This window comes from Hevea brasiliensis, chromosome 2 (assembly GCF_030052815.1).
Source record: "Hevea brasiliensis isolate MT/VB/25A 57/8 chromosome 2, ASM3005281v1, whole genome shotgun sequence".
NCBI lineage: Eukaryota > Viridiplantae > Streptophyta > Magnoliopsida > Malpighiales > Euphorbiaceae > Hevea > Hevea brasiliensis.
The window spans coordinates 124483513-124508814 of NC_079494.1; the positions used below are offsets into that span (position 1 = coordinate 124483513).

Consider the following 25302-nt stretch of genomic DNA (forward strand, 5'->3'; position numbering starts at 1 on the left):
TCTGTGAAATTATCATCGAACAGGCCTAAGGAGTGGATGAGTTATTGGCTTAATGTTCCCACACGTGGCCTATTTCTATGTATAATGTAGATGAGGGACGGGCGGCAAGAAGAGTTACTAGACAAGTACAGATAGCATGGAGAGGCACTTGAATGCTTGAAGTCTGAAGATGCAGGATGAAGCCAATTAATTAATTAAGAACAATATGCGATTATTCACAAATGAAAAGCCATTCTCTGTAGATTGACAGTCATAAGGTGACATATTTATATCAAGGAATTGGAATTTTAAGTCAGCAATTGTGGGGTTCAGTTCTGCTGTGAAAATTCGACCATTAGTGTATCGTTAGACATTGTGACGAACCCCCAGTATTTTCAAAGTTTATGGGTGTTTGATAATCAGGGCACTTCATTCATACTCTATTGTATACCTTGCCATAACTTGATTTCGATACGGAAAAAATCAAATCGATTTAATTTAAAATTAAAAATAATTAAAATTAAATTATCAAAATTAACATTAATCAAAATCAAAATTGAAAGATTTAGTTCCATACTAAAATTGAGTTTTTTTTTTTTTTTTTAAGAAATTTGAAAGATTTTATTAAAATCAAAATTGAGTGACCTTACAATTCAATCTCGATCCCCTCAAACCTTGAATCAAGACCACCATTTTAGTTGGCACGATGGCCACCCTGATCCCATATGGTATGAACTGCCATTCAAAAATATTGTATGAAACGGTATTTGTGTTGATATTATTCTCGCAATTTTTTCTTGATTTCATATATGAGATTTATCATCAGTCAAACAATTAATATATTGAAATATCAAGCCTATAATTATCTTATGATTACCCTCAAGTGCACAATCTGGCCCCTGCTTGGTGATGTGCGTATATTGCATGTGAAACATGTTACTAATTGACTGATTTATGAAGAAATGGTCAATATAATCCCAACTAGTTTCCACTCCTTGGAAAAATTGTCCATACATGGATCATATATTTGGTAGTTACATTTCTTGTGAGTATGTACCTCCGTAGAATTATTTGTCATGTACGCATTTCACATTACTGTGTGTATTGAATACTCTTCCTTTCAGCTCATACTATTAGTTTGTATTCTTCCAATCGAGTGTTCATATACTCACAGTGCACCTTTCAATCTTTTCATCAATGCATCATGATTTTGACAGGCTTGAATTTCATGTACCCACAAGGCTTTCATTTTTTTTTTCTTTCCTTTTTGTCGGCTTAAAAGGCTCACAAGTAGCTAGCTGTCCTGTTGAAATCTTCAGCTAACTTGCTCTATATATAAACCAAACTCAAAACTATTCGGCAGGAATCAAACCTGGGCAAAAAATCTTTTTTGAAATGAGATGTCTTGTTTCATTTTTCTAGGTTAATTTTCAGCATATATAAGGGATAGAAAGAAATGAAAAGGTTTGGTTCAACCGACCAAATAAAAGAAATCTTATATTATGATAAAATGATGCCTTGAAAGGAAGTTTAGTTTGTGAATTATGAAGTGTTATATATGATATCCTGTCTTCGTCAATAAGTTGATTACAGATGATATGAATTATGATCTCCTTAAGCTAAAGGGCTGTATATGCGTAAGCCAGAACTTATACATATAGCCTAAAGGTCAAAGATGCAGATTACGTAGAAGCCGGAACTTCAACTTTTTCATGAAGATTAAATTTCATATAGATATAATTAAAGGAATGTTAGGAAAAAAAAAAAAAACAAATTCACTTGAGCTGCTGTTGTTGTTGGGGTGTTGAAAGAAACAGAGTTTGTTGCTGTTGTTGGTATTGTGGGGGAAGTTGAGGGGGTCTTTTCAGTTTTCACTGGGAAAGAGAGAGAAAGAGACTGTGGGTGAAGTAATCGGTGAGTGTGAGTGGAAGGGGAGGAGGGTTATGATAGCTAGTTTCCAATTCGTCTTTCTTTTGGCAGGGAAGGGTGGTCCGAGTGGACATAGAGGTAGAGAGATTCATATTCATATATATATATATATTGGAATTCGATTTGGCATGATTTGAGAGGTTCTTGCTTTCAACTTGTGTCGACATTTTGACATAGATGGAAGGTTTTTATGTACCCCACCACTCATTGCCCCCGTAGACTCTTGCTCATTTTCATTCCCTTTCCTTCACATTTTACTAGCTTCTCCTTTAGATTTATTTCATCAAACAAATGCTACCACCAGTGCTATCCACTATCACAACAACAACAAAAAAGCATCCATTGCAGGTTTTAATAGTTTAGAGGGTTGTGGAATTGAAAAGTTAACTCTATTGTATAACTCAGCATGATAAATAATTTTTTCTTTTAAATCCCATTCAAATATTTCAAAAATAATGGAAGATTTTTAGTTTTGGCTTTAACCCATCACTGTACAGTTTTTGGATTCTTAGCAATTGCATTGTAAGGAGAGAGAAGTATATATATGAGTTTAATCTCTAATATCCCATGCAGAGAGTTTAATTAAGGAAGTGATGTTTCGAGTCAAAGGAGGAGATTTTCTTTCTCAATTTATAATTTTCTAAATTTGCTGAAGCAGCAACTATCTCCACTATTTGGATCCAGAATAGATCACAAACGTAAATATATATGATTTATTTGAATTAAAGGTAATTTATTATTATAATAAAGTTTTTAATGAATAGGCCGAAAAAAGAAAATTTAGGGTTGAAGAGACAAAAATGGATTCTTGTATCGTAGTCGTAGAAGAAATTGAAGCAGTCGCGTGGGCGGCAATGCTCCCCTGATCCTCGTTGGGACTGGGTTTGTTTCGGTTAACGTGGAGGTTGGACAGCGTAGGAAAGCAAATTGAGCACATCACCAAGCACCGGCACCAGCCATGTCTCCGTATCCCAACGTCATGCTTCGAATATGATGTTTTGCGTGTTAAGATGGCATTATAATATGCTCAATCATAAACACATTTGAAAATTAAAATAAATTTAATTCAATTAATTTTTATGTTTAAAAATCTAATAAATGAAAAAAAAATTAATTTTTTAATTTAAAAAAATAGAAATCAAGTCAAAAATCTATCTTTATGTCCGAGACCCAAAAATTACTGATTAACATTCTCAATTTAATATAAATTCATAAAAAAATTTACTATAAAACTCGAAATGAGACCTAATTTTTATTTTAATTTAGAGTCAATAAACTACTAAATAAATATTGATTAATTGCACAAAAAAAAAGTTGATGTGAAAATATTATCTTATAATATATATATATAGCTCTTTCATATTTGAATCCCAAATAATATAGAGTCATGATTTAAAATTTAGAATTATTATAGTTAAAATTATAGAATTATATTTGATTAAAATTGAACAGTTGAAAAATCATCATGCCTACGGGAAAAACAGAAGCTGAGGGGCTAGTATGAATAAATTCCAGTTCTTTGTTTTGAAGTACACAACAAAATATTCCCTTTATTATTTGGTGCTACTGTGGACTTGTATGTATGTGAGTGTGCGGGTGAGAGAGAGAAAGAGAGAGCCTGTGGAAGCCATATTTTCTTTACACAATCCTGAGAAGAAAAGAAGGAATAATTTCCTGGAAACATTCCATTCGACGTTTACTTGTTGACTGGACCAGAGTCTTCAGCGTGTGCAACACAAGCACAGTTCTTTCTACAACGGCAGGACCGACCAATTGGTTTGCAGCTGACACATGCACCGAAGCCAATAAGGAGAAGAAGGAGCTGCTGCTGAAAACGAGCAATTAAGGAAAACTTGAAACAATGGAAGGAGGAGAAAGAGAAGTTCCGAATTATGAGCTACAGGTCTCCTTCACCACACCACAGGCAATCCATGAGATGGGATTTGTACAATTTGAAGAAAACCAAGTTTTGAGCTTTTTGGCTCCTTCACACTCACAGCAGTCTTCTCATATTTCTCAACCTCTTAATACCGCAACCACCAATACCCATATGGGATTTGGTGGTCATAACGACCAGGTTAGTTATATTCTTTGAAAAATTCTGTTAAAACTGAGATTAGGGTAGTTTTATATACGAAAATTCTGTTACTTTTCCTGGTATTTGTTTATGGTCACTGGTCAATCTTTTGTATTTTATTCTTGTTATGGAAAATTTTAGGTGGGAACATCGGATCCAAAGCCCACTATTGAAGAGAACTGCACCGGTGGTGCTAACGGTGGCAACAATTCTTGGTATTCTTCTTCTCCTTCTTTCCCATCTTTTTTTTTTCTTTGTGGGGCTTCTCTCTCTCTAGCTTTCTCTTTCTCTCTCAAAAGCATGCACGGACACAACAATATCCAAGAAAATATTCTTCAAGGTATAAGTTCAACAGAATCTAAGCAGATCTACCCACATGTGGAAGAGATGGCTTCTGTTCATCCCCACTGTATCCTCTTTCTCTCTCTCTATCTCTCTGTGCGCTGTAAGAGGAAGAAAGTGCTTGACTCATAAAAGTCTTGATATACATTGATGCTCAGATCCACCAGTCCATCAACAGATCTACCTTTTCTGTATCTAATATCTGTTCACTTTTCATTTTCCCATATCTCCGAAACAAAAAGCCTGAAGATTTGAAATTTTTGATAGGTGGAGGAACTCATCGTCCGCAGAGAAAAGCAAGGTGAAAATTAGGAGAAAACTTAGAGAACCAAGATTCTGTTTTCAAACTAGAAGTGATGTGGATGTGCTTGATGATGGTTATAAGTGGAGAAAATATGGCCAGAAAGTAGTCAAAAATAGCCTTCATCCAAGGTAACCATTCCATTGCTTTCAGATTCAAATATGCATGCCCAAAACTATCTCAACTTGGTGGATGCAGCTCAGATTAGATTTCATGAAATAATTTGATAATTTAGCCCTAATGGTCTTCTTTATTTTATTAAAAAAAGTGGGTTTGGCGTAACCAAAAGAACAAAAAAAAAAAAAAAGTAGGTTTCAGATGATAGTACGAGTTTACATGCGGCTTAAATCTTTAACAACAACAATAATAATAATGACATTGATACTTCATAAAAGAATACAAACTCTTCGAAGTAATGGTGCATAATAATTTCGTTCAAAGCTATCAGCAAGTAGAAGAGAATATTGAAGTACAGTGTGTCAGCCATTTCAAGCTTCTTTTAATCATTGGTGGTAGGATTGTCAGGAGGAGCAGTTATATTCATAGATTAGCCCCTTATAAAACAAGCAAATCTGAAGTTTCTTGAGAAAATTATTTTCCTTTTGAACTCGTACCCGTGCAAATTACTTTTGTTCTTAGACCCTCTCTAGCTACTTTCATAGATTAATTTAACTACATGACATATTTATACATTTACTCAACTTTTTTGAACTACAAGCCATTTTAAGAATGTTTCTTAACTTAAATTTTTTATAATAATTGAAAATTTATGTTTAATGAACTGCTAAAATATCTTAGGAATACTTAGCGCTTATTTGGCATTGCATTTGAAAGGTTGAAATTGTTTTTGTGAATAAAAGTATCATTTTCGATGCTATTGAAAAAAACAGTTTGAAAGAAACTATTTTATTATTTTAGTGTTCTTATAATTAAAACTTATCAAATTTAATTTTAAATTATTTTTTAATACTCTTTAACTAGTATATTTTAAAAAATTAATTTCTCAGTTTCAATAAAAATGTTAAATAGGTTCTTAATTTCTTTCAGGTTGTAAATTCTAAAAGGTTCTACAAGTAATACCCTTATTCCATATGGAAGATTTTTTTTTTTATAAGCAAAAACTATTATTAATTGAGAGGAAATTAACCATGATAAGCAAAAACTATTATTAATTATGGGAGATTAACAATGGTTAATCATATATTTACAACATTTTGAGTGACCTAACAACTCCTAGTTTGGAGCTTAAACCCTATACTAAATAAAATTGATGCTAGTTATATAAGTTCTTAGATGTGTGAGATGCTTCTGCTTCTCAATTGTTTTATTGAACTAAGCCACTTTAAATGAGTTGCTTGACTATATATAGTAGCCTACTAGAGGTGTTAAAGGTCAGAGTTAATTAAACAAAACTCACCCTCAAGAGCTTACTTGAGGCATACAAAGAAACTATTAGTCATCAGAGAGGCAAATGTCATATAATTATGTTCACAGAGAAAGCTTAAGAGTAATTTTGCACTTGACTGCAACTGCTCTAGGGTCCATATAATGAATATTGAAAGAAAATTTGACAGGTTAATAGACAATGAAATTTCATATTAATTAGGGAATACCAAATATTGATAAGGGTTCTTTTGTAAGATGAGATCCATATTGATTATAGAGTGTATAAAGATGTCCAATATAACATTAATGGATGATAATTCCACCCAAAAAGAAGATCAGAGTTGCTTATAATTAATCTCATTATTTGTAATGTCATTGCTGTTACTTTGATGCCAAGTGATCAATCCAACCGAAAGATTTGAAATATTAGGTAGTAAGATCCAAATTAAACACTGTATAAGATCTTTTTTTGTTTAACATATTCCCAATGCAATATCTTACCTTCAAAAGTGTTTATAGTTTCTCTTTAAAACCTAAAAGCCATACATAGTCTGGAACTTCAACTAACTAGTACAGGTCGATCGATGATAGATTGACCCTTGAAAATATGTTATTTCTCTTCTTATATTTGATAATTTAAATGGGAATTTGAAATGTTTCCCTGCAAAATAAATATTAAGGTTCAGATATTAATCATATACTAGTGTTAAAAAATTAACCAATCAACTACCATTCTCACTACAATTTGCATATATAATGTCATTTTATGGAATGTTCCTGTTTTACTAATATTAGTTTACTTTCAGAACAAATGAAAGAAGTAAATGATGCATTCACTCTTCTGCATCCTAATTAGTTCTCTTATAGCTTATTCGAATTGCTACCAAATTTTCACAAGGTAAATGCATATTGATGTGCTTGCAGACTATTCTGTAGCCAGAATGTACTGATCGCCTATCATGTTAGCTACCCTTTTTCTTTCCTGGAAAAAATATCTTGTACAGTACATATATATATATCTATATATGCAAGTCAGTTATCATGACTGATTCATAAACTTTCCTAGAAAATAACAAAGAAATGCTCAAGGTTTTCTCTCTCTTTTTTTTTTTTTTTCCTGCTTTTGGGGTGACAGAAGTTATTATCGGTGCACCCACAATAATTGCCGAGTGAAGAAGAGAGTTGAAAGGTTATCTGAGGATTGTCGAATGGTGATAACAACCTATGAAGGTAGACACAACCACTCTCCAAGTGATGATTCAAATTCATCTGAACATGAATGCTTTACCTCTTTCTAATAGTTTAATTATTAGACAAGAAAAACAATGTTGTAATTAACATCATGTATCAGCTTGTGACAATATTTGTCTTGATGAGTTTAGTGGCTTTTTAATTTCCCCTTCATTTTAATTTAGAGAAACCAATTTGAAAAGCCAAAAGGGCTAGTCTCATAATATATGCACATACATATAAAAATTAAGTTATGAAAAATGCTATTCCATGTTTGCATTCATGAGAAACAATGTGTATAACTATGAAATGCATGCCTAGAAAACGTCTATGTATTCCAAATTTATTGTGGCTCCGCCACAAATTTCAAACTTCATAACCACTTGTCTCACCTCTTTCTTAGGGTTAGCTGTACAGACTGGTTTTAGCCACTGAACCTAATAAAGGGGTTGATTCTCTATGGTACTGATTCCTTATAATTCTAATTTGAGTGGCAGTTTCGATTTGATTTTTTTTTATTTGTAAAAAAATTTAAGACCCGATTCAAAATTTAAGGGAAAGGGACCAGGAATGATCCTCTCAAACGGTTTGGAGCTCAACTATATAACATAGCAGATTAACTAGTCCCGTTTCAGAAGTTTCGAAGGACTTGGAGGACAGCAAAACCGTATTCTTAATACATTGCATGCAAGTATACGTACGTATAAACTGAAAGAAATAAGATAAATATAATTAAGATTTAGGCAAACAACTTTAATTAAGCTTACTATTAGAATAGAAAAGGCATATATCATCAAAAGGGCTTCCAAGAATGATTAATAACATACTTAATTTGGTAAGATTTAGAACAAAAGCAGCAGTTATATATAATATAAACCCATAAAAAACACTATGCGCGCAGTATATATAAGGACAAGTAGATTCAGAGGGCTCATATATATATATATTTTCCTTGTTCAATTAGACCCATGCACATATCTCAATGACGGCGGCAAGTACCTGCACTTTAGCCCTGATCAGTGATCATTCATTGCCGCTAGCGATCGAGGAATGTATGAGAAATAGAGGAAGGAAAGAAAATGGATTGTGGATTTTGTTGTTTTGGGAATTTTGGAGGCAGATACCGTTGAGTCTTTGGCAGGTTTTTCCAGGGATGAATAATAGAGCAAAGAAAATTTTGGGAAACGTCGTTTGTTGATAAAATGCTGTCCAAGTCATATATAATTTGTACATTTACAAAGCCCGCCTCTCAAGCTCATTGCCAGACATTTGGTTGGATCTTGAAGTTTACATGTTTGTGGGTGGAGATTACAGTTGGCTTCGATAATTGATACCATGTTTGATAAAATGCGTAGCTCATATAAAAAACACTTTGTCCATGTGAGATCTCATTATTATTATTTTATATTTAATTTCGAGACTTGAATATAAAAATTTATAAGTTTGGAGGCAACTTTACTACTATTTAGCTAAAGCTCTATGATTATGATATTTTAATTATTCATTTGCAAAATGCAGATATTTTTAGCAACCAATTACCTGTATAATAAATTCTCAGATATACAATTCAACTAAATCTTTATTCTAAAAATTTAGAGAAAAAATTATCAATTATATGAAATAAAATTTAAATTAATAATAGAGAAAGTGCTGATCAAAAGAAATTATATAAAAATATATTATTAACATTTCTCAGTTTAAAAAAAAAAAAAACTTCCCAACCATAAAAATTAATAAAAAGAGAGAATTTATTATCAATACCGTACACAAAATTTTGGTTCAAAAAGCATTATTATGTAAATGTTTAATTAATTTATTAAATAAAAAAAATATTTTTATAGATCAAATTCATTAGCCCTCATTCTTATGCTATAATTTGACTCGCATTCATATGTTTATATATTGTTCTTGAGGTGCTTTCTTGAAAATTTGCAATTATGGAATGCTTCAGCTGTAATGCAAGAGAAATTATATAATTCATCCGTTATTCAGCATAAAATAATTTAAGGTTGTCTTTAAATTCATGAACTTATATTAGAATTAAATACTTTATTTGGAATGCTTAAAAAATGTAAATGTGAATTTGAATTTTAATCAAATCCAAGATCGATAAAGACTTTAAAAAAAAAGTAAAAATTTAAAATAATAATATTAATTATGATATTTAAAATTCACAATCAACCTTTCTAAATTTAAAATTGAATAATTAAAATCTAAATTTCAAATTTAAATTCATAAATTCAAACGCAACATAAATGAAACAAATAATCATACACATAGACCTTGTTTAGAAATTAATCTCTTGTTTGAAATGTGAAATTTTATAAGAACTTAATTTAATTTTTTTTTTATATTAATTCTCATATTTAAAATGAAGGAATTTAATTTTCTTAATTTCAAAAATTTTTAATTTAAAAAAAAAATTCATGCTTAACCATGTGAAAATTCTTTTGAATTAATTCCAAATCAACCTTTAAAGACAATAGAATTTGACTCAAATTATATACTAGCTATACAGTGGACATCCATATACTCTAATCTTGTTTTTTTCGCTTAATAAACAAAGACAACTTTTGCAGCTCTAGTAAATTTGGATACTTCACTATGCGATATATTATCTAATTGACTAAAAGAAAAAGAGAAAAGATTATCTATAGTGAAGAATAATTGATTCTGTCAAGAAAAGAAAACAAGTGAAGGATAATTGTAAAAAAGAAAAAACCCATGATTCTGTACATTGTTTCTGGACCAAAAAGCTTGACTAAGTAATAACAATTTATCTTCCCTGCTCGAGTGATGATTCTGTTTACTCGGTCAAGCCAGTTGACTAGGCCACCATGATCATTCACTTCCTAGTTTTCGGGGCAGGTGTCCTCATGCATGGAATTTTACTGCATCTAAAAAGCTTTAGAATAACAAATATTAAGAAGTAACACAATGATAAAGAAGTAATGATGCAATCGTTAATCGTCCCAGCACAAATGCAAATTTCCCAATACAAAAACATTCCAAAAGGCTGTTACAATGAAATGCTGACCTTGATTACAGCAACAATATAATAAATAGTTTCCACAGTTGATAACTGAGTAATGACAAACTTGATTCCCACAGAATTAAACAAAAGAGTTTCCTATTGGCTCTGGCTCAAGAAATATTATTGCAACAGTAGATGAGGCTCTTGGAAATGTCATTATTGTCATTGCCTTCAGTATTATTTCTAATGGCTTCTTCAGATTCATGGACCAAGCAATGGTTATCCTTTCAAGTACCATTCCATTTTCTAGTACAAACTTTATAAATTCAAGTCCATTATCCTGACCTTCAAAGTTGCTAATCTCAACTGTCTTGAGATGATATGCCAAACATGTAACAGCCTCATCCTCAGGTTGCCAGTTATCCTTCCAATCAGATGTCTAAAAGCAAAAGCACAAAACTGTAGTTTATGGAGATTAAAAAAAGTACTGATAAAAATAAACGACTAAGACACTCATCCTTTAATTCCACTAGTTGACAAATCATTTCTATAATACACTGCATGTCATAGATAACATGAGCAAAATGCATTCAATTCTAGATTTTGAAACATTCACAATTATAGGGATGAAGAAATGAATATAAAAGGAATTGCTTGTTTGGTTGCTTCCTTGGGCAACTTTGAACAAGCGAACTTGTTTAAATTTGCAGCATCAAGGATGCAATTGAATGCCTTAAAGTGCCAACTGCCGCTTTTGCAAGTCCTTTTGTGCAAATGTAACTGCAACTTTTGAGTGCATTTCGTCTGACACAGATTCTTAAGGTAAATGGCATTTCACAAAAGATAAAGTACAACCTGTTTGTGCAAGCCCATCACTTAAATGCACAACTAACACAAATAATGTTAATAAAATGCAATTTAACCGTGACATTATAACAAGAATATATGTTAGATTATAATAAATAAATTACTTTTGAGTTAAAGATACATTCTTTAATCATATGATAACAAAACATATAGAATTATATTAACAACTCAAACTTTATTGCAAAGGACTGGCGGCAGACTTAAAAGGCAGCCTAGGTCAACGAAAGCAGTGGCCAGTGGGCCTTTTAAATGTTTTAGATTAGATTAGAAATTCAAAGAGCAAAACGAAAGGGAAATAAATGCTATGGCTCTACGGCATCAAATTTTATTTTGTTGGTATTCAAGAAAAGCATGCACTGTAAGAATTTTACCATAAAATAAATATGAACGGCCTTCAGATTTGGTGAGCTCTTGAGTAAATGGATGATAACTTGCAGATGAAGTTTATCAGTGCCAGCATTTAGCTTGAGGAGCTTCAGATTACAAAATGGTGCTGGGAAACATACTAGTTCACTAAGTGCAGAGCACAGAAGCTAGAGCAGAATAAGAAAAAATAGTGAGAAAACTTCAATGCAGGATATATACAATTAAACGTAAATTGCATACCTCCAAGAAAATCATGGATAGTTTCATGACTTCTACATTATAGAATCCTCCAATGAATTTACACATCAGATAACCAAGTCCTTTTAACGATCCTTTCTCAAAAGCATTCACCAAATGTATATCTACATTAACTATGCATAACGGATCTTGCAGAATATAGTCTCGAGCCACAGGACCCATGTACTTGAAAGATAAAAGGTTTGGAGCAAAAATTTTAAGTGCAGTCCGCCGTAAACCATCATCACCAGCATCATCCAATTTGAGATTTTCTATAGTCAAAGTTTTTAGCTTTGTAGCATAAATATCAAGAACCTTGATATTATCATAAACACACCTTTCCAAAACCAAATTTTCCAGAAGTGGGCAACCCAAGAAAAGTAGTCTAGCCAAACCATCATTTAAAAATCTCAACGACACAAGATGCAGCGAAGTGAGCTTATTAAAAACCATTATTTTGGGAATTTCAAGAACATGGTTAAATAAGTTCAACTTCAATGCCGTCAAATATTTGGAGGAACCGATACTATGAGGCAACAGGAATGCCCCTTCAGGGCATAAAGACAAATCAAGCTCACGAACATTATGGCTTATCACAACATGAATCCACTTATCGACCCATTTATTGCAGAAATTAAAACTGGAGAGACGGAACCTCTTTATGTCACTTCCATCTCTAAAAGACAAAACACAAGTTACAAAGTTGGTGAATTTCTCACTGAACTCACGTTGGTACCAGAATCTAATATGACGGGACCAAAAATAACAGTGATCAAATTCAAGGTAACCCAGTGAGGTCCACAAGTACCTCCATCGCTTAGACAAGAGGCTCGTCTTGACGGCATCAACAGTTTGTAGAAATGAGAGTATCAGGTGAAGGATTGCGTCAGGCAAATTACTGATTCTGTCAACGGCACCACCGGATTGCTTCGAGGCTTTATGTTTTTTAGCAGGATGAATACCTAGATACTTTGTTTCCATGGCTATGACACGATGCTCGTTGGCTGGGGCATTTTGTCGAATAGGTAGTGTGCACAGGTGAACTTGTTAGTGTAACTGAGGCTGGTCTGACTGGCCAGTAGTGCTAGTGTGAGATAGGAACTAAAATGGGTTTGGGTTTGGGCTTGAGACCGTAGATAGATTTATTTAGCACAAGATTTTTGTCCGAAAAGAGGTGGCATGCAATGCAATCAATGATAAACATTTGAAAATAGTAGAAGGCAGACTTGACAGCCCATTAGCCATTGGGGAATGGCGACGTGGTGTTAAGAATCAATAAGAATGGCGACGTGGTGTTAAGACCCAACGTCGACCAAAACGAAAAAGGTTTCCATTCGAGCTATCGGTTTTGAAGAACTTGGACAGAGAAAAGAAAATAGGAAACGGATGGGAGAAAAGTCTGTTTTGGTTACGTTTTGCAGAGTTTCTTGGCCTTGATACGGAAGAATAAGGAATCTTCAAGGGAGCCGCACTGGGTAAGGCCCAGATACTTATGGGCCAAGATTATGTAAGTGTAGGCCTTTTTTAAAAATCATTGCTTTGTTGGGCTGACGCCGCTCCATATTGCATCACATAAAGAAGAGCTGCTCTATAGTGACATATGCCCCTCAGAGTTGAAGAGCGTCGCTCTTTCCTATCTTCACTGATCAATGGCTTCGAAATCTTGCCAAATTGCCCGGCAGTACGGTAAATACAGTATAATATGTGGTGCTTTTTCCAATTTAGGACTCAACTGATGGACACTGATTGTGATTGTTTTAGGCTACGACTTGCTGTTGGGATCTATAGCTGCGTTTTATGTCTTCGCGGTACCATACACCAAGGTTGAAGAAAGCTTCAACATTCAGGTGACTTCAATTTGATACTTCTCATTTTGATTTGTGAATTCTTTTTCATCTGTGTACAGAATTTTAACTAAATTGAGGATAATAGTCTGTTTCGCACTTAATTGTTAAGTAATCAGAATTCAGCTCGTGTTCACTTGTTTTTCTTCTCGAGTTAGCTCCTTAACATTTTTTGTTAATAGGCAATGCATGATATTCTTTACCATCAGCTTCACTTGGACAATGTAAGTTTACTTGTTAGTGGCTTTTAAATTATTTTCCTGGATTTTACTGGCTTTTATCAGATTTATTAGTTCCCATTTTTGTTTACTGTATCAGTACGATCATTTCGAGTTCCCTGGAGTTGTTCCTCGAACATTCATTGGTGAGCTTTTAGTCTTCTAAACGTTGAGTTGAGTTGAGTTGGTTTGTTTTGGGATTCTCTAGTTCTAAGATGTCTAATTCTCATTATTGGTTATTCAATTCTTTGTAGGATCTTTTCTTGTGTCAATTTTAGCTTCCCCAGCTGTATTAGCCATTAAATTATTCCAGTTGCCAAAGATATATGGACTTATTGCGGGTTAGTTATATGGGTGCTTTTATGTACTCATATGACCTTTGAAACTCTACTTCAACTTTTTTAATTTTGCTTTATCGTTTATATATTATCTTAAAAGTTGCATAGCTTTTTCCTCCTGTGGTGTGTAGTTCGTCTGGCATTGGGTGGCATCATTTTGTCTACATTGCGGTTTTTCCGTAATCAGGTATACTTTTGTTTTGGGTATACTTTGTTCATTTGCTTTTTTTTTAATCATTTCTTGGGGTTTTAAACTACATTTTTGTTGTAGCAGATCAGAGATAAATTTGGCCATCAAGTAGAAGCTTTCTTTGTCATATTGACAGCAGTTCAGTTTCACTTGCTGTTTTATTGCACGCGTGCCCTTCCCAATGTACTAGCTCTGGGTGTAGGTGATTACTTCTTTCAACATGACTTTATGTTCATTTTGTTGTAACTTTTTCAAGTGAATTTAGTATGAGTTTATCTTTGGCCTTTTTCGATGGAAGGCTGGTTTGCATATGCTCTGTACTAAACCACCATCAACATTAGTATGATAACAGAAGTCAGTATTATCTAGGGAACACTTTAGTTTATTATTACTGTTTTTTCTTCAAGATAGTTACTGGCGTATGTTGCAATAGCTGCAACTAACTTCTTTTCCTCTCAACTCAATGCAGTTAACTTGGCATATGGATATTGGTTCAGAGGGAATTTTTATGCAGCATTAAATTGTCTGGTACTCCTGAAATGTCGAGCTATGCATGAAGTTTGTAATGTTATATCAAATTCATGCAAGTTTCCATGTTCTGATTTCATTTATACTATAAACTTCCTTGGCAACTATGATTCTTGTGGACAAATGCATGCAATAATTCTGAACCTCTTTTCCATAAAATGAATTTTTGTTACTTCTTGATAAAGGTGCTCTTATTTGTGTCAAGCTCTGTGCATATGGCTCACCTCCTTTCTAATGTTTACGCTCACATTTATCTGCTAGTGGTACTATTATTTCTTGTTTAAGTGAATCAACAACAAATTGCATATCCAGGTTTCTTGTATTTGCATCATCTAATCTTTACACCGCTTTTATGTTTTTGATGGCCAGATTTTCACTACACTTGTTTTTAGATGTGATATGCTGTTGCTTCTGTGCCCTATTGCTCTAGAGCTTTTGTTGGTATGTTCCTGTTTGCTATCATTCATTTTCTACACCTCATTTAAGCCGAAAATCATCTTAGCATTGGTCATGTTACACTATATGAATGTATTGTCTTCATCTTGTTGATGTTTTGCATCATAATTTAGTTAATACACTTAATCCTTTAACCTTATCTGTTATTGGGAGGCAAGCTTGGTTATCTGGAATCCTTTTTGCATAATCATTGGATGCTGATAATTATATAAGTGTGCGAGGCGTTAGCAAGGCAAATAAAAAGGTAAAACATGCTAACCAGGCAACAGTTAAGTTAGATGTTTAAGAAACTATCAATGTGATAATGGTAAGAAGCCTGAATTGCTGAATCTTTTATACAAGAAAATCACTTGAATTTGAAACTTTAGAACAGATGGACTACCAGTATACCTCTTTGCTTTAAGGTGACTGGAGAAAGCTGTGAAAATATCCACCCTCCCGGCCTCACCTAACTTTTCAATCCTAGAAAAGCACATCTTCTGGAAACTCCTTTGAAATTGATATTGGGCGTCCAGGAAAAAAAGGCTGATATTGATGAAATGGATTAATGCTAAGTAAGCCACATGTAGCCAACTATGTGTACCACTCTATTCCTGGAGCAATATAAGAGAATTACAAAGAACTACAGGAATCCTCTATTAGTAGTTTGACTTGTGAGTGTCGGTGCTCAATACAATAGGTGTAATAGTTGACCAATATGTTATTACCGCTATTTGTTGTGACTTTAAAATATTCTGATGTTATTAAGAATTTCAGTTTATTGATGTCAGACGAAATCCATTTCATTGTGGGAAGCAATTAAATACTGCACTGGAATTGCACTGCTGTCCATAGGTTGGTTCACACTTCAATTTTCATTATGTTAACAATAGTTATATATAATTCCATCCATTCTAAATTGTTCAAATAAGCATCAGTTTCTGAATATCTTATGAAATTCTTCTGAGCACAGGTCTCACGATATTGGTTGATTCAATAATGTGGAAGAAGTTAATGTGGCCTGAATTTGAAGTTTTGTGGTTCAACTCTGTTCTGAATCGGAGTTCTGAATGGGGTGTATCCTCTGTGACAAAAACTTTTATGTGGTGTTTTTTTTGCTGTTTCATTTAAGATTCATGAACATTTTGTACTTAAGTTAGTTATCCATCTGTGCCAACTTTTCTCCAATGTAGGTATAGGTGCATCTAAAATTGTTATCAATGTGCATGCTCGCTCCTCTATCTATGCATAGCTCTGCATCTGTTGGCGCATTGAGGCAGTTAAATTTCATGATCAATATGCATGCTTCTCTATTTATTCATAGCTCAGTAGTTGCATATTGTTTGGCACACTGATCCAGCTTGTTTGTTTGATATTATGGCTGTATAATTAAGGTGGATATATAGTGCTGTTCAAAAGTAAAGTTGCTAAAGTTTGATCTTTTGTTAAATGACTTGATGACAAAGCAGTTTAGCTTTGGTACCCATTGGCTGTCTAATCCAAATGTTCTCTTGGTCTCTTGATTTGGTCCACTTTTATGCTAGAGGTTCTTTAACTGATGCTGTCTTATTGTCATCATGGTTGGTGTTTGCAATGGAAGACTGTTTTTTTGATGGTATGTAACATATAGTTTATAAACTAGGTCTATGGTCATTCATAGGGTTACTTGAGTAAATAGTTTTATGGTCATATTGAGTGTTGTACTGTTTATATACCTGTTGATTGTATTTTTATGTTTTATGAAATGTATTTTCTTTTATAGATTTGTCCCATGATTTTCTGATTAATTTTCTGTATTCCATTTAGATACTAATATGAAATTTATGTATCTGTTTTCCTTTACAATCTTTTTTTTCTTAAATATCTTTAGACACATTCTTTTCATTGGTACTTCACTTCTGCACTCCCACGCTTATTGCTTGCTGCATATCCTCTGTTCATGGTGAGCCTTGAAATGGTTGTAATATGGTCAAATGCTATCGTACTAACCAACTTAATAATTTTTTTGTTATTATTGCTCTGCACCATTAGTTTCTGCATAAAATTCAAGTCTGACTTCATTGCATCTGCATGTTTGCTTGCACTGTATGATGATTTGCAATTCACTGAAACATAACATCTCTTACTGCATTGTGGTTTGGTGAGGAAGTTGCTTGTGACTTCTTTTATTGCCCTTAAGATAGTGATGTAATATTCATACTTGGGCAGGCTAATGCCTTAACTAATGGAATTCAAAATTTTATTTTACTTTCCAACCATTATTTATTTATTTTTCTAGATCAATAAAAAGCAAGAAGGTTATTTCTAGGACTATTCATGGTCTTCATCTGTTAGTATTTTTGTTATTTTTCCTCTTGCAATCATAAATCTTTCTTTTTGCAGCTTGGAGTCTTACTCGACAGGAGGGTTTTATTCTTTGTTCTTCCAGTTTTCTCCTTCATTTCGCTTTACTCTAAGCTTCCACACAAGGTATGCCAAGCAAAATGTGAATTTCAGCAGCATATTTGGTTGGGCATATTTAAAAACATATATTATCTTAATTTTGGATATGCAGGAACTCAGATTTATTATCAGTTCAGTTCCAATGTTCAACTTATCTGCTGCTGTTGCAGCAAGCAGAATGTATGTTGCTTCTCTTTTTCTTTTTTTATCTTTTGTTTTTTATTTTTTATTTTTTATAAATTAATCTATCAGCCACTGCATACACTTCTTTTGATCAACCAGCCTTTTCTTTGAAAATAATACTATCCCATCAGAAAGTTTTAAAAGATCATCGAGGAATCTTGCTAAATTTCTTTGAAGGATTTGCTAAATATCATCAAGTCTGACAGTATTATTGACTTTAAGCACATGACCTCTGGCTCTTTTGGAGAATGGCTTCACAAGTTTCTTGTAGTGGCTACATTAAACAATAAGTGGAACTTCTTTTATTACTTTATGCATTAAAAAAAATCATGACAACTTTTTTGTGTGTTCTCAATAATCAGTTACTGATTTTATGATTTCTTGTACCAACTTGTTGCAGCTATAACAATAGGAAAAAGACTTTATGGAAATTGCTCAATTTCATAATGCTGGGATTAATTTTGATCAGGTTGGATAATTAGTCATCTCTCTGACAGGAACAATTGTGTTTTGCTTCCTCATATAACTTATTGATATTCTGTAGTCTAGGATGCACCATAATAATGTTCTTGGCGTCTTATGGAAATTATCCCAGCGGTCATGCATTAAAAGGTTTACATCAGATGGGTGAGTGCCTCTCTATCTCTCTCTCTCTCTCTCTCTCTCTCTCTCTCTCTCTCTCTCGTGTCTAATTCTTGTACACACAAATGTCCTTGAGCATGTATGCATGCTTGGTTGAATTGGTGTTAAGGTTTAGTTGATTAGATTGAGTCTTTTTGACTTTTGTCCTGGTTTAGCTCAAAACCATTGACCCAGATATCTACCTGGTCTTGTTCCTTATTGCTGTTTTTACTGAGGAAGTATATATTATTTTCCTACTATGTCCATGCTAATTAGTTCTTCAAATTATGCCAATGTCTTTTTGAATCAGTGGCTTGTAAATGCTTATACTTTATTTGAGATTTATTATTTTTGCAAAAACTGAATTTCAAATCTTGTGCCAGGCCGTCTTGCTAATACTAATAAATGGTGGGTTCACATTGATGCCTTTTCAGCCATGAATGGAATATCTCGGTTTTGTGAAAATGATTATCCATGGAGGTATAGTGGATTTTATCGGCAAGACGTTTTCATAGAGTCTCCATCTCTTCCTCTCTCTCAGTATTTACATGCTATAATCATTATTATGGTATGGAATGTTTGTATATCAACAAAATAAGCTGCGTCATAAAATGCAGATATTCCAAAGAAGAAGAGATTACTCTGGATGAATTTCGTCACAGAAATTTTACATACCTTATCAGGTTTGTTTCCATCATCTTGCTCTGTTCATGGCAGGCAACCTACAATTTTACTCAAATGGATGCCATTTTTGAGAATTGATATATGATGATACAAAAAATATCGTCTAGGACTCAAAGGGGCTAATGCCTCATGCATGAAGCCCAAAGGCCAAAGCAGATAATACCTCAAGGTGTGGATATGACCTGGTTTAATTTTGATTGATTCGTCATCGTTTAGCAATAGGAGGGCCAAGGCACCAAGCCCTCTGCAGCTGTACTTAACCGGATCTTCGAATGGGCTATGACTCATCTCCCAATCTCCCTTGACTAGCAGGGGATAATGATGTATGATGATACAAAATTCCACATCAACTAGGAGTTGAGGGGGCTAGAGTCCTATAAGGCCAAGCACACCCCCTTCCCTTGAGGGCCCTTTTGAAGGTCAAAACCATGAGGCCCGAAGGCCAAAGTGGACAATACCTTGAGGTGTGGATATAACCCAGTTCAATTTGGATTTACTCATCATCAAGAAGGATGCCCTGCAACTGGCAATGGGCTCCTATCTCTCTCTCCCTCCCCCCATCCTCTTTCCTGTAGATAATCATTTGCTAGGAAAGATTGGAACCTCAGATTTACCCCAATCTTGGCTCCATTGTTTGAAGAAAGACATTTCTTTGTCATAAATTGTGTGCTGATGATCGGTTTCCTTATCCTTTCTTTCCTGTGTGACTTAACAGTGAGCACTCTTCTGTTGATGGATTCAAGTGTTTATTTTCTGTATATGGCTTCTCAAGGGCTCGCCTTCAACTTGGTTTTCCACCCATCATCCTGGTAGAAACCAATAACATTCTCCATGCTTAGTTGTATTACCTTAATGCAATTGAAGATATTCATACTTTCTTCAGGTTAAAGAGCCCAAGGTATATATTCATGGATATACAAGAATCAAGGATATTATGCAAATAAATTGGCCAGGATGCTCTTGAATAATTTGATAAGAGGTTTGACGTTTGTGAATCTGTAGTTGAAACTGAAGCGTACATAAAGGTTGTATTTGCACAAATCTCATTTTATTTAATTCTTTGGCAGGTAATGAGGAAGAGAACCTTTCAAATGAATGAGACCCATGCTTAGTGAAGCTGCAAAGTTAGCAAGAACACTAATAGATCCCTTCCCTCGTTAAGTTAATGCAGTACTTGTTTGTGAGTGAGGTGCTTCATCCAACTGCTGCATTGCTTGGAATAGTATAATATGTGGATTTTTTTTATTGTTGTAACATGATTTTGGCAGTAAACATTTTCCTTTTTGGTGACTGTTTAAAAATGTATTTTATTATTATTGGAATGGATTTATTAGCTTTCATAAAATTGTTGGAAACAAACGATCACCGTAATTAATTAAGGATGATACATCTTCTAATGAGTTAATTGGTTTCAGTGTAACAGTATCTTCAAACTTCTTGTGCTGAAAGGCGCTTAACATCTTGAAGCTGCTTGTTTGGCTTACATTACTGGTTGGTCTCTCTTGTGTCTCCCATAAGCCTTACAATCAATGTAATTACTGATCAATCATGGGAACTTCTCAAAAGCTAAAACTTAGAGGGCATGAGAGTGCTGTTCAAAATAAATATTAATTATTAAATTAATTATTATATAAAATTGATTTTATATTAAATACGCGCTAAAATAAAATTTTGTTTAGATAGATTCTTCCATTGATTAACACATAGTTGAATTTTTTTTCTTTTTTTAATCTTTATTATTAGAGTTATGATCGTGTAGCCTATAACAAAATTGGCCTTTTATTAAAAAAAAAAAAAAAATTAGAAACAAGTTGCATGAGTCGTAGGCCATCTGCAGTTCTGCACAAACGACCCATCCCTGGTAAGATGTGTAATGAGGGCCGAATGTAAGAGTGGAAACCGATGCCTTGTAATTTCAAAGGCTTTATCTTCAAAACCCAAAAGAAAGAACCACCAAACCGAAACCTCTGTTGCACTCTTCAGTTTTCTCCAGAAACCCTAAGGCAACAATGCTTCTCCAACCATCCCTACACCACCAAAAGGCCTCACTTTCTTCAACTATCTCCTACTCCCGAACCTTCCCATGGAAAAATCCCCACTGTGGCCTTCGCCAAACAGTATATTACCGGAAACTTCTAATCACATGCTCAATATCACAAGTCCACAGCTACGGAACTTTGGATTATGAGAGAAGGTCCATGGTCAAATGGAACTCTATCCACAGGAGAATCTCTTTGATGGAAAGGCCTGAATTGGGCGCTGGGACCGTGTTGAATGAAATGGAGAAAGACGGCAAGAAGCTCACTAAATGGGAGCTTTGTAGGGTGGTCAAGGAATTGAGGAAGTTCAAGCGGCACAAGCAAGCTTTGGAGGTAAAATTTGAAATTTGCTGGTTTCTTGTTTTTTTTTTTTTTTTCCCTTCCTTTGTATTGGCTTTTGAGGGCGAATACTGTTGCTATTTTAGTTTAATTTATTGTTTGGATACTTATTTTCCTAAATTAAAGCTGGTTTATTTACAACTATTTTTATTCAATATTAGGAATCAGCTCGTACATTGCTATTTGTATTCGGATGTTTTTGTTCAGTGGTTATTTCATATGCTGAATGACTTTTGCGCTAGCGTGCCTGGTTGGGTATATGGTAATTTTGGATTTGGACTTGGATCCTCATATGTTTATGCAAACATGACCTATCATGTTTGAACAATCTTAGCTCTTGAAAATGAATGATTGGGATTTTATTTAAAATCAAAATTTAATTTCAAGTAGTAGGTAGTTGTATATGAAAAAATAAAATCTAAACTATTCATTTTGAATTCAAGAACTGAGATTGCTCGAAAATGATAGGTAATGTTGAGTATCCTAATCCGGTAATTTTACTTCTGGAGGCAAAACACAAAATTCAGTTTTTTTTTTTTTGGTTCTTTCTATTTAGAATTTTTCTCATACACGAAGATTAGGATGTTTTAGCTGAAATTTGTTTTTTATGGTTACTTAGCTCCCGTGAAGTTATGAAGTTCTTACATATTCTATTTAATTTAGGACAAATCGTGGTTTCATAGGTAAAGGTGACCTGGGTTTTAATATGTTTGTGTTCTGCTTCATGGGTTTAAAATCTGGTACTTCATTCTTCTGTTTAATATTGTTGGACTTAGGTTTTAATTAGTAACTGACACAAGCAAATATTGCATTTTGTAGGTTTATGATTGGATGAACAATAGAGAAGAGAGGTTTAGATTATCTGCCAGTGATGCTGCAATTCAATTAGACCTTATTGCCAAGGTGCGAGGAGTTTCTGCTGCTGAAGATTTTTTTTTGAGACTTCCAAATACCATAAAGGACAAGAGGATATATGGGGCTTTGCTGAATGCCTATGTGAGAGCTAGAATGAGAGAAAAGGCAGAATCTATGATTGACAACATAAGAAATAAAGGCTTTGCCACACATGCACTCCCATTCAATGTGATGATGACTCTGTATATGAACCTCAAGGAATATGATAAAGTTGACATGATGATTTCAGAAATGATGGAGAAAAACATACGACTTGATATTTACTCCTATAACATCTGGTTATCATCTTGCGGATCCCAAGGATCTGTTGAAAGGATGGAACAGGTATTTGAACAAATGAGACTGGATAACACCATTAATCCCAACTGGACAACGTTTAGCACAATGGCTACAATTTACATTAAGATGGGCCGGTTAGAAAAAGCTGAAGATTGCCTAAGGAGGGTTGAGAGTAGAATCAAGGGTCGGGATAGGATACCTTATCACTATCTCCTAAGTCTATATGGTAATGTTGGCAACAAAGAGGAGGTTTATCGTGTGTGGAACATTTACAAATCAATTTTTACCAGTATTCCGAATTTGGGTTATCATGCTATTATCTCATCTTTGGTTAGAATGGGTGACATTGAGACTGCAGAAAAGATTTATGAGGAATGGCTACCAACTAAGACATCCTATGACCCTAGAATAGGAAATCTCCTCATGGGTTGGTATGTTAAAGAGGGAAATTTGGACAAGGCTGAAAGTTTCTTTAACCATATTGCAGAATTGGGAGGAACGCCTAATTCTAGTACATGGGAGATTCTTGCTGATGGGCATATCAGACAGAAGAGAATTTCTGAGGCTTTGTCTTGCTTTAAGGAAGCTTTTCTTGCTGAAGGATCAAAGCTTTGGAAGCCAAAACCTGTACTTGTGTCGTCTTTCTTTAAGCTGTGCGAGGAAGAATCAGACATGTCAAGTAAAGGAGTTTTGGAGGGTTGGTTGAGGCAGTCAGGATGTCTTGAAGATGAAAGTTATGCATCACTTATTGGACTGTCAGAAGAAGTGTCGACTGAGAAAGATAGGACAGGTAATATAAATGACAGTGAGGATAATGAAATACTTCTCAATCAGTTTCAGGGTGGTGTCTGATATATGTATTGCTTCCTTGTGTCTATGGAGAGATTGTTTTCTAGACCTCGTGCTGGGAAGAGTGTATCTAAGCTCAAATTTTCAAGGTACTTCACTATCTTTTCATGGCAGTTATCAACTGGCAAATTTTATTCTCATGCTAATGGTTGCCGGGAATTTGAGTGTCTGGTGTAGCCATACTGCATATAAGCATGTTGATGTACCCACAAAGAAATACATCCTGGCAATTTGTGCGACTGCAACTTATCTCATTTTTTTATGTTAGAACTTTTGTATCATTCTTATCCTCTTCTCCCCCTCAAAGCAAATACTTAATATTAAAGAGGCGAAGTTGCCTGCGGGATGCAGCTTATCCTTTTAATATCTTCTTGTTTTTCGTTGGTCATGTTTTCTTTATGTGTCATTTTCAGACGAGAAATGAAGAATTTAAATCCCAACACTCGCTTTCCACTCAAAAATTGACATCCAAGTCCAACTACTTCTCTCAGGCAGGCAGGCATGCATATTTGAAGAAAAGGATAGAACGGTATTGTACTTGCAATTATGCTTCCTAGTCAGCTCAGGTGACTGAATCCATTTTCATGAGCACTTTATGCCCCAAACGGCGAAAAGAGAAACTCGAAACTTCTTTCATATGATATGTGATAGTATAATTCTGTTTTCTTTCCTAATTAGCTATTTACGGTGAAAGGGCCAAAAATTCTCCTAATCTCAATTCAATTAACCAAAGAGAAACAGGGGGAAAAAAGAAAGTACCCAACATGTGAACCTGTTTTCTTACCTAATGAGCAACTCCACAAATCAAGCAGTCGGTAACAATCTAGTTGATGTTAAAATATGTGGTTACTTTCTTTTTGTTTCCTCTCTCAATATTCTCAACTCATATCACAGATGGTTATTAGCTCAAACCCTTTTTTTTTTCCCTCTAAAGTCAAAACAATCCACTTGGGCACTTGCTGTGTATTTTATCCGATCTTCAACTGTAGCCTTGGCTGTTGGTTGGCTGCCATAATCAGCCTCATCAAGCCAACCAACAGACATGAAGATTTGGGAAGAAATCGTTAGTGGACTACCAAAAATTATGACGAGATAGTCCCTCAATTATTGACTATTGGCCTAATGGCACATATTCCTTGTTTGATAAGAGTGCTTGCAGTTTAATACTTAATTCTATGCCATGAGAGGTCATAGTCGATTGGTCTTACAATGCCCACTTATATGCTTAGGGACAGGTTTTACTTTTCTCCTTTTTTTTTTTTTTGAAAGTAATATTACAATTTATTGTGGTAGCAAATTATGCGTGTACCAGTACCGTAAGCTGGTACTCACATGGAGAAGCACATGGGCGAGAGAATGCAAAAGATACGGTTCAAAGAATTCCATTCCAAAATACAGCTTGACACAGTCTCACACGACATGCTTTGCTCTTGTTCCACTCCAACCAAAACATGGTTCCAGCTTGTCCTTTTCGTTTCTCCTTCATATTTACGAAAGTAACCCTTGAGATGTATCTATTGTCCACTTTTTGTCCTTTTCTGTTCGAGCTCTCAGATTTCATGTTTTCTAACAATGAAAGCTTGGTAATAACATCAATCAAACTAATTCTTGAATTTATAGATTATGTAAAAAGTAGAAAATGCCAGAGTCACAGAGATAATGAGCAGGGTGTGACTGTTGCTTTACTTTCTTCCATTAAACATAAAAAGC

At 34.2% G+C, this 25302-nt stretch overlaps 4 protein-coding genes across 5 annotated transcripts; 3 read left to right on the forward strand and 1 right to left on the reverse strand.

Moving 5' to 3' along the window:
* Nucleotides 1-3395: 3395 nt before the first annotated feature.
* On the forward strand, nt 3396-7411 carry LOC110635804 (probable WRKY transcription factor 12). The gene is made up of 4 exons (XM_021785270.2): nt 3396-3985; nt 4127-4200; nt 4595-4759; nt 7150-7411. Exons 1-4 carry the CDS (start codon nt 3770-3772, stop codon nt 7310-7312), a joined length of 618 nt encoding a protein of 205 aa, XP_021640962.1. The 5' UTR covers nt 3396-3769; the 3' UTR covers nt 7313-7411.
* Nucleotides 7412-10185: 2774 nt separating this feature from the next.
* On the reverse strand, nt 10186-13095 carry LOC110635801 (F-box/LRR-repeat protein At3g58900). Its single transcript, XM_021785267.2, has 3 exons — nt 11692-13095; nt 11457-11618; nt 10186-10657 (listed from the first exon to the last, which is right to left on the reverse strand). The coding sequence occupies exons 1-3, from the start codon at nt 12667-12669 to the stop codon at nt 10358-10360; spliced, it is 1440 nt and encodes a 479-aa protein (XP_021640959.2). The 5' UTR covers nt 12670-13095; the 3' UTR covers nt 10186-10357.
* Nucleotides 13096-13216: 121 nt separating this feature from the next.
* LOC110635799 (dol-P-Man:Man(7)GlcNAc(2)-PP-Dol alpha-1,6-mannosyltransferase) lies at nt 13217-20516 on the forward strand. Of its 2 annotated transcripts, XM_021785263.2 has the most exons (21): nt 13217-13374; nt 13450-13535; nt 13715-13756; nt 13851-13896; nt 14005-14091; nt 14220-14275; nt 14363-14480; nt 14748-14806; nt 15176-15247; nt 16033-16096; nt 16215-16318; nt 17112-17183; nt 17624-17710; nt 17796-17863; nt 18267-18335; nt 18411-18493; nt 18871-18967; nt 19105-19170; nt 19887-19980; nt 20055-20150; nt 20239-20516. In XM_021785263.2, the coding sequence occupies exons 1-20, from the start codon at nt 13338-13340 to the stop codon at nt 20133-20135; spliced, it is 1488 nt and encodes a 495-aa protein (XP_021640955.2). In that variant the 5' UTR covers nt 13217-13337; the 3' UTR covers nt 20136-20150; nt 20239-20516. The 2 variants fall into 2 exon arrangements, with proteins under 2 accessions (XP_021640955.2, XP_021640958.2); XM_021785266.2 differs by lacking the exon at nt 15176-15247.
* Nucleotides 20517-20960: 444 nt separating this feature from the next.
* Nucleotides 20961-23958, forward strand: LOC110635824 (pentatricopeptide repeat-containing protein At1g02150). Its single transcript, XM_021785303.2, is given in 3 exon segments — nt 20961-21167; nt 21169-21543; nt 22369-23958. Coding segments are annotated over 3 exon segments (1725 nt in total). The 5' UTR covers nt 20961-21044; the 3' UTR covers nt 23596-23958.
* The last annotated feature ends 1344 nt before the right edge of the window (nt 23959-25302 follow it).